Below are 9,942 nucleotides of genomic sequence, written 5' to 3' on the forward strand. Positions count from 1 at the left end.
AACCCGGGGATACGGTGATGGCAACATTTGACACCCAACATGAACAGTAGAGACTGGCAGCAGTTTATTAGTCACATATGCTCACATTTGAGGGTACGAGGACACTGCATGCCACACAAAGGTGCATCGGAGCTGCACTGAAAACAGAGTGAACAAACAGGGGCTATGGGGCCACCCTTGTGGTATCGAGAGGGTGAGTAACCCCTGGGTACTGTGAGAGAATGCCATTGGCTTCACTGAAATATTCCATGAGCTGGCAGGGAAATGAAGCCCAGTACTCAGGAATAAGAAGGAACTGTGTCTGCCTCTTTTGATGAGGAGGGTTGTTTGCTTAGGGAACTTTATCTGTGGGAGTGGAGTGGAGAGGGAATCTGGCCATTTAAGTTCCTTCCAGATTCACCAGGTATCAAGACAGCCAATAATGTTGGGCCTGAATTTTAGGCCTAATATAGTAACATCTATGGTGATCAACAAAGCTAGCATATTTGGGGCCCCGTTACTGAGTGCCTACCACACGATAAGCACTTATCATTAGTGGAAAATAACTAAGATCCCTGTTCACTTGGAGTTTTCATCAAGTGGCATGATTCTTTCTGAACGTTTACTTAGCACATATATTGCTATTCTAGTAGAAATAAGAAGTAAAGGAAAGGAAATAATGAAGTTATTTATCTTTTCTAATCTCTTAAACAAAAGAATTCCAAAGGATTGCTGACAAGAGAACTTTCTGAAGATCCCAATCTCCTTTCATTTTTTTCTTTCAGTCTTCTTGATGAAGCAGCATGATAACCTGAAGTGAAAGCACAAACACCTAGAGTGCTTCCAACGACATGCAATGAGGTTATCAGCACTGATTTCTCACTAGGATGATTGAAAAGAATACAGCGCTTCTCTTTCCTTCTTTCCCAAATCCCAATGAAATGAAGGAGAAACCATACAAATAAAAATAGATCCAAGCAGCACAGCTTATCATGGGGACTGAAAAAGGCTGTCTGTTACTGACAGATCAGAGAAAATTGTGAGAATTCCCTACAACATAAACCAGACGGAAAGAGATTAATGCTGAATATAAGAGCAGAATCTCATATTATTTTTGTTATCATTAATCTACAATTACATGAAGAACATTACGTTTACTAGGCTCCCCCCTTTACCAAGTACACCCCCCCACCCCATTACAGTCACTGTAGAATCTCATATCTTTAAATAAGTGAGTTTCCTTTAGAACTACTGGAGACCCTACCTCAATGAATTGCAAGCCGAGGTTGGGACAGGGAGAAGGCCATGAGCAAGAAAAATTCAATAAGGGCCTGTAATACCTTAGGTGTTGTCTGCCACCTGGGATAAAGTTCTATGAAACTGACCTTCCAACTCAGAAGAAAAGGGCAATGCTTAGAAAACTTACAGCCTAGAAAGCACAGAGACACAAACACAAAATGCAGCCCTACTTCTTCATCCCCTTCTCCACAAAATCCCTGAAGGCAAGTGTCCTGGTCCCAGAACTTGCTTGTTTCTCATTGAACGACTCCTTTTTAAGTGGTACAAAGATAAGCTGTGGTAAACCATCTGGCATAAGCATTCAATTGATTACTTCAATCTTTAAAATACGTAATTTAAGTCCTATTAAAGTATGACTAAACTCTCAAGGGAAACTCATAAATGTAAGCTTAGTTTAGTTCTAACATAAGAACTATATATACATACCTCTCCCCTTTCTCTCTTTCTCTCTCTCTCTATGTATTTCAGGATTGTGTTCTCTGTAAATAACAGGAAAAGCTGCAGTCATGGCTTTAAACAGCCTAGGAAGAAGGGCCCTGGCCCCCTGCAGCATCTGAATGATGTCGGCAAGCTCCTCACACCTTCCCAGGCAGCTGTGCTTAGCATATAGGCCTTCTTCCTATGTTCCCCACTTCAGGTCCCAAGATGGTTGCTGCTCCTCTGAGTCTCTGCATGCATTTCAGGGAGGGAAAGAAGGGGACAGAAGGTTTACTGCCTGGATTAGAAAGGCTTTGCCAGAAACCTCCTCTGTGTGCTTATGTTGTATTGGCCAGAACTGTGTTATATGGACACTGCTACCTACAAACACTGGGAAATCATTTCTATGATTTACAGCCTAGAGAGTCACCACATAGGCTCACTTACTGCTTTGTACTTACAATGACTGATTTACAGACATTAATGTTTATCTATTAACCTCTACCATGCAGATTAATTCCAACTGGAGCTGGACCTAAGGGTTTCAGGAGAACCAAAGAAAAGAAGCTTTGGAGTCCAGAAGACAGATTAGGAATCCAGAAGACAGATTAGGTCGAGCACTTGCCAGATGTTTGGATGGCACACATTTGGTTTTTCTCCTTATAAAGGTTCTTTTCGTTTTTGTTGTTGTTTGTCTTAAGAACATGACATGCCTTGTAGTTGTGCCTACAAAGGCTATGAATCCTGCATTTGCGTGTACACCTCACATTGCGTGTACACCCGGCTCTGGCACATGTACTAGACAAAGCTGCACAAGCTACTTGACTACTCTCACCTTGCTTCCTCTCTCTGTACAGTGGGAGAACGGCCACTCCCCTGGACCGTTGCAAGTACTCCATTAGACTACCTGGGAAAAAAGTACACAGCCCCATATCCAATGAAACTTACATTTAACATGTGCATTTGCTTTGCAGGACAGCCTTCTAAACGGATGATTTTTGAGATGACTGAATCCACAATATACATTCAAACCTCAGTTTTGAGAAGCTTCTCCCCAACTGTTTCTCCTCATGAAAACCCATCTACAAGCACTATCTCTGACCATCTCATAGCTTTGGTCAGGATTTTTTTCCTTTTGTTTATTAAATTGCATAATGTTTACCTTTGGACTAGTGCTGACTGGGTCCCTGTTGAAATTAGCAGCCATCTACAATTTAGGATTATTTTCCTCCCATATCTGTATTTGTAATAAAGTGATTGTTGAATCATTACTTTAATTTCAAGTTATCAAACCTTCCTCCGGGTCTCTAATTTGCCTGGTGTGGCTGTGGTAATTTGAGTGCATTATGAACACAAGGAAATAAATTAGTGAAAAAATTTCTAAAAAACTATTTTTCAGTTCCTGAAAAATTACTGTCCACCTAGAAAGGTGGCTTAATGATGATGTACTAATTTAAACTGTGTTGAATTTTTAAAAAAGTGAAATTGGAAGGTTAAAAAAAATCTGACAAAGTAAACATGGAATAAAGAATAATGATTTTTGTGCTGTCACTGTGTTACCAAAAAATTCTCTGAAACTGTGGGATTCTCCTGCTTTTTTTCTTTTCGTTTTTGGTCTCTGGGTGCGTTCTCCAGATTCTAGGCATATAGAATATATTCAGAAATGAAGATATTCAAGTAACTGGTTATGATTAAACTACATCCCAAAGAACTCAAATGAAGTCGGGGAGAAAGTGCATCATAAACTTAAGATACTGCGTGAGCCTAAAGTAATACATTGAAAATTTTAATGGATTTACTAGAATTTACACAGTCATCAGTTCTCCCTCTCTTGTCAACAATTTATTCATTCATTCATTATATTTTTATGGATAGATACATCGCACACTACACATCTTAATCTATTATCTTATTTAGATTATAATCTTTTGCAGCAAATGTTCATGCTGGAAAACTCTGGTTTGTGAGAGTACGGGTGAGTTCAATTTTATTTTTCTTCATACAATTTAGTATAATGGCTGTGCCCATCTTTATAATAAAAGAAGTCAAATATTAACTGTAGGTATACAAAATGGATTGAGGGTAAGAAAAAAGAAAACTAAAACTTTAATAGGATCAAGAACACAAAGATGGGCAAACAATGTAGGAAAGTTGGGAAGAGTGAGGGGGGAAGGGGAAGCATTCCAAGGACTTGGGTGGGGAAAGGCGTGGATCTTGGACCAGTGACTCAAGATCTAAGTGGAAGCCCAAGCGCTATAAAAGCTTTTGGGAGCCAGGCAGGGAAAGCAGCCTGAAGTGCAGGACTGACACACAGGCTGAGGCCAGTAAGCGACAGCAGTGTCTAGAGAAAGGCTGAAACGCCCGAGCAGCAGAGATCAGGTCCAGGATGCTGCACCTGTTCTTGTCCCACCTGCTAGGAATCTGGCTACTATTGAGCCAACTTCCCAGAGAGGTCCCAGGAGAGACAGACAAGCTTATTCGAGCATGCGGCAGAGAATTAGTCCGCATCCGGATCGAGCTCTGCGGTACCATGCCCTGGAGAAAAAGGGATCAAGGCCAGAAGCCTCTGCTGGAATTTGAACAGCTTGCAGGTGAGAGCTCCTGCCCTGACTTTGAGGCTGCTCATGCCAAAATGTTTAGTTTTCCCTTGCAACTTGCTTTTCTAGTACGGGTCCCATGAAGGAATCTCAGCAGAGGGAAGGGAAGTAGCAGGGACAGCAAACAGACTCACTTGAGCGGCATTTGGTCCCCCTGATCTCCTGGAAGTCAGGGTGACACGGTTGGGAGCAGGAGGAAGCCACAGAGGAGGTGAGGCTGCCCACAGGTCCGCAGTATAAGGAAACATGGGCTAGACAGATGGCATGCTGGACCCCGGAAACTATGCAGGGCATCTTGACTTGACAGGACAGGGGCCACCAGTGATGTATGAGCAGGTTATCAAGTGCTTGTGCAGGCCAAGGGGCACGGGGCAGAACCTGCAGACCACTGATAGGATCCCGGAGTAGTTAACATGAAGGGCTTTAGATTTAAGGACTTTCCTCTGTAGAAAAGCTTGGCTGTGGCCCATGCCATTGAAAACTTTCTATTTTTAATATTAATTTTACTTGTAAACTTCACTAAAGGGGAGAACCTAGTCTCTCTGAACCAGGTCTTGAAGTTCATTTGTGAGAGAAGGGATTGAGAAAGCAAAGGGCCTGACAGCCTACAGGAGGAACTGAAGGGGACCAAGAATCAAGGGGAGTTTGCGCTTGAGACAAACACAGATGGAATTCCTATTGATGCTTTAGGTACTTGTAAGGTGCAAGACCTTTAAAAGCAAGATCTCATTATTGATTACTGCTCAAATTTGGAATTTTCACAAAATACTGTTAGTTATAGAGCATTTATACACAGAAACCAGAAGCAAACTTTAGGTAGCAGTGGAATTTTTACGGAAGTATAGGCTAATCTTATCAATGTCAGGGATCATTTTAAACTCAGAGAAGGTAACCTCAATTATGAATAATTCTTTTGGATTTCATCACATATATGCAATTTATGAGAAACCACAACAATATTTTATATGCCATATGCATATCCTGTGTCTGAGTAACACTCATGTAAAATCATTTGCACACTAAGTATGTTGACCCTTTTATGGGATTTAAAGCAGAATTATAAAACTGTTTTTCTACATTATTGGTCAAAGATTCAATTATTTCATATAAGTTTTCACATAATTCCTGTATAGTATAAATAGAAAACTACCACAGAGTTTAGGAATTTACTGATTCAAAATAGGGAAGTCCAGATTGCATTGCATTTGCTTCATTAATTCACTTCTTGTGCATAAATAATGTTTACATGAAAGACTGAAAATATACATTACACAATACGGAGGCAATGATGAGAACTTGTACATACTAAATAAGATGTGAAAACATATGTGAATTTTATAAGAACATGAAAATATGTATATTAAGTGAGGAACCGGAAAGCATATTAACATTTGGAGATATATATGAATATCCCCTGCAGTATCATAGATCTACCATATATAGTTAACAATTCTTAGTGGACATGGCTTCCTTTCCAAGCTGTTGGATTGTGCATGTTTATGTATAGATATTTGGTCAAATTTATATTTCTGTAGGAGAGACTTGTGATATTAAAGCATTTTAAAGGAACAGTCTTTATTGGTACTCAGTGCATAATTTAAGTGTAAATAACCTAAGAAAATATTGCCTGCAAGTAAGGATTAAGAGAAATGTTTAAATTACTAGTTAAGAATCAGCTTGAAAATACATGTGAATAATTTGGGATTTATACGTTTTAAAACCGGGATTTTTAGGTTTGTGTTTACATTATTGAATTACTGGCTAACCATGTCCCCCACAATGTATGCAGAAGTAACACTTACTGCATCACTTCTAAAAGTACATGTTTTTACTTAGGAGAGGTCTATGCTGGTGAGATTTTACTCCAAAATAGAGTGATTAATAGGTGTTTGTATGAGTCAGGTAGATTAGAATATTACACATTACTTAGATTCCAGCACCTAAAGTTGTGGATTGCAAATGTTTCCAATTGAAAACATAATTTTAATAAAAGGGTATCATAGAGTCAATAAAAGCAGTAATAGGAAGTGTGAAGACAGCAAACCAAAAAAAGCTTCTGCCCAGCAAAATGAATAATCAACAGACTGAAAAGGCAATCTATGGAATGGTAAAATATTGGCAGACGACATTTATGATGAGGGGTTAATTTCCAAAACACGTAAAGTACCCCTATAACTCAATCGAAAAAAAACTAGTAACTGATTAAGACAGGAGCTAAACACTTGAAAAGACGTTAACCCAAAGAAGACATACAAATAGCCAACAGGTAGAAGAAAAGATGCTCCACATCAGTAATCATCAGGCAAATAGAAATCAAAACAACAATAAGATATACTTTGCACCTGTCAGCAAGGCCCTTACCAACAAAAGAAAACAAAGTATTGTTGAAGATATGGAGAAACTGGAACCCTTGTATACTGTTGGTGGGAAAGCAGCCATATAGAAAATAGTATGAAGGTTCCTACAAAAATAAAATTGACCATATGATCCAGCAATCCCACTTCTGGGTATTTATCCAAAAGAATTGAAATCAGAATCCTGAAAAGATACTTCACTTGCACATTCACTGCAGTGCTATTCACAGTAGCTAAGATGTGGAAACAACTTAAATGTCCATCCACAGATGAATGAATAAAGAATGTGGGTATATACATGTAATGGAATATTATTCTGCCCGAAAAAGAGGAAATCCTGCAATATGCAATAACATGGATGAACCTGGAAAATACTATGTTATGCGAATAAAAGCCTGTAACAGTGGTACAAATACCACATGATTCCACTTACAAGTATTTAAAATAGTCAAACTCATAGAAGCAAAGAATACACAATAGTGGTTGCAAGAACTTGGGAGAAGGAAGAAATAGGGAGTAGTTAATCAATGTGTATAAAGTTCCAATTATTCAAGGTGAACTGGTTCTAGAAATATGATGTACAAGGTTCTATGTATAGATAAGTGCTATATTGGAAACTTAAAATTCTGTTTAAAGGGCAGGTATTATGCTAAATATTCTTATACCAAAAATTAAAGAACAAGTTATTATATGGGAATTGTTATATTTTTATGAATTTTCGGTAATTTCAAAAAGTATTTCCAAATAATGGGTTTTTAAATTGTCAAAAGGAAAAAAAAGAATGCTCAAAACTAGCTTATGAATAAACATAGTACACAGTACAACTACTTTGCGTGGTTCATTCATGTGCTTTAAGTATGTGGGAAGTTACTATCAGCTTTTCTCTGCATTCAATAAGCTCTAAACCAGAAAAAGTTTAAGTTAGAGCAGAGAGAATGTATCATAAGAATGAAATTTATGATGTCTTACTGAGGGAAAATGAAAAAACTTCTACTAATAAATGGTATAAATTCTCATCTGTCATTGTCAGTTTATAACTTAAATGAAAGAGACCATTTGGAGGAAGGAAAAATACTGTTTTCTTTTTTCATGGAAAACTACAACTATTGAAGTTGGTTGAAAGGAGAGCATTTAAAACTCTTACTACAGAACTCATAGGAAGTGGGGCAGCCCAGACCATTCATACCTGGGTGAAGGCATGTTTTTTTCCTACTCAGTAGTTAGTCTGCTCAAGTTACCCAGAATTCCACCTTCCATGCTTAGATTTATGTCTCTTGGCCTCATTATTTCCACTGTTCGAAGAGTAATGTCTTACTAATAAGCTTTCGAAAAAGGACAGATTTGCTGTTAATGAAGTGATCAAGGTTTATGCTGTAATTTATGTTTATTTATCTGTGCTTCTAATTTTTTGGTGATAAAACTCAAATTTATGTTAGTAGGATAGGTAAGGTTAGCAGCAAATTCACATGACTGAAAGTATTTTGAGAACAGGAAATACGTTTTCTTTTTATTTATATCCCCAATCCGGCAGTGCCAGAGACATGTAAACAATAAATATTCATCTGAACTTAATGGATATAAACAATGAAGACTTCAGCTCATTCCTGCAAAGTTCCCAGTCCAAGTACCAACCTTCATATTTGCCCATCCTGGGATGCAGTTTAAGAACAGGCTTCTCTCGTAGGGAACATAGAGAACTTGCTTAGTGCACGAGCCATAGCACTGGAATGAAAACCATCAGAGTATGTGAGTCAGTACACACACACCACAATAGATACTAATCTTTTCTTAAAGGTGAGATTATTTGTTTAATGTTCTTTTAACCCAGTTCTCTATTTAATGTAAAATACTACTGATTTGGAGTAAATACTCTGGGACAAAGAAATTGGTAAATAGATATATGAGGAATGTCAGAGATCGCAAGCCTGTGAGATCACAGCATTTGGAAATTCTGCTAGTTTTTACACTTCATCTTGGAATAGTAACTTGGCACCATGGAACATTTGATATTTTAAAATAATTAACATGCTTTTCAAGGGTTACTGTCATAACTCAGAATTTTCTTAGTAATGGAAGAAAATTACTCAGGTACAAAACATTCATCTATGGTCAAACAGCATTTTTCAGACACAAGACGACTTCAGAAATGTCAGGTGGAGTCTAAAGTGCTATGACAGAATATTAAGAGGACCTGAGGAGAGATGACAGAGGGTCTAAGTAGAGTAAAGCAATTATAATGTTATAATACGTAAGCTCCCAACTACAAAAAACCCCCTTGTTTAGATATCAGGATACTTGCTGATTCTGTTTTGATGTTTAATTCTATTGAGGCGATGTTTTCCTTTATTTCTACGCAAAATTTTGTAGGCTTTTTTTGGTTATTTAACATAAATATTTTTGTCTCCCCCCTTTTGTGAACCTAGAAATCATGCCATCCTCCATTACCGAAGATGCAGAAACCTTAAATACGATGTTGGAGTTCATTCCCCATTGGCCACAGAAGACAAATGAAACAGTGTCTGAGAAACAGCTATCACTGCCAGAGTTACAAAAACCTGCATTAAGGGATACAAATCTTAACTTTGAAGAATTCCACAAAAATATTCGTAGGAGACAAAATCAAAAAGAAGAGAACAATAATTCAGAATTAAAAAACTCAGGCTTAGAGAAGCACTCCCGAGAAGAGAGACAGGTCCTTATATCACTGGCAGACAAGTGTTGTTCAATAGGTTGCAGTGTAAAAGAACTTGCTAAAATATGCTGAGATAAAAATATTTCTGTATTTCATCTAATACTCAAATGTACTCTCAATTACATATTACTGATGCCTCTGTCTCCCCAATATTAGAAAATGAGAAATTACTAGTGTTTGGCATCTTTTCTTGGTGCAAAAGAAAATGTTCCTTTCCATATTGTAGTTTCTGCTAATAAAGCCTTTTATGCAAAGAACTATGTTTGCCTTTTTCATTAGTGGTACAGCTACAGTACTGTTTTTTAATGCTGTTCTTTATCACTTTAACCACAATGAACGCAAGTTTTAAAAAAAATTTATACGTTTAGTAAAATTCTGTGTCTTCAATTAGTGAGAGTGGACAAGTCTATTTTTGAAAGTTCTATTTGATAAATTATAATCTATGATCCATTCCTTTTATTCCAGACATATAAGCAAATATTCTTTCACCATTTTCTATCAAACAAATTATTTTAATAGCAAAAGATAAAAGAATAACTCAAGTTATACAGTGACTAACACCAGGTATATAAAATGGACCAAAATTGATACTAACTCTTAGTTC

At 37.5% G+C, this 9,942-nt stretch overlaps 1 protein-coding gene across 1 annotated transcript; it reads left to right on the top strand.

The window, feature by feature from the left end:
- The first annotated feature begins 1,158 nt into the window (after positions 1–1,158).
- LOC140847690 (prorelaxin-like) lies at positions 1,159–9,704 on the top strand. Its single transcript, XM_073228573.1, has 2 exons — positions 1,159–4,286; positions 9,070–9,704. Exons 1-2 carry the CDS (start codon positions 4,082–4,084, stop codon positions 9,408–9,410), a joined length of 546 nt encoding a protein of 181 aa, XP_073084674.1. The 5' UTR covers positions 1,159–4,081; the 3' UTR covers positions 9,411–9,704.
- Positions 9,705–9,942: the final 238 nt, after the last annotated feature.

The sequence above is a fragment of the Manis javanica genome, chromosome 2 (genome assembly GCF_040802235.1).
Source record: "Manis javanica isolate MJ-LG chromosome 2, MJ_LKY, whole genome shotgun sequence".
NCBI classification, from domain to species: Eukaryota; Metazoa; Chordata; class Mammalia; order Pholidota; family Manidae; genus Manis; species Manis javanica.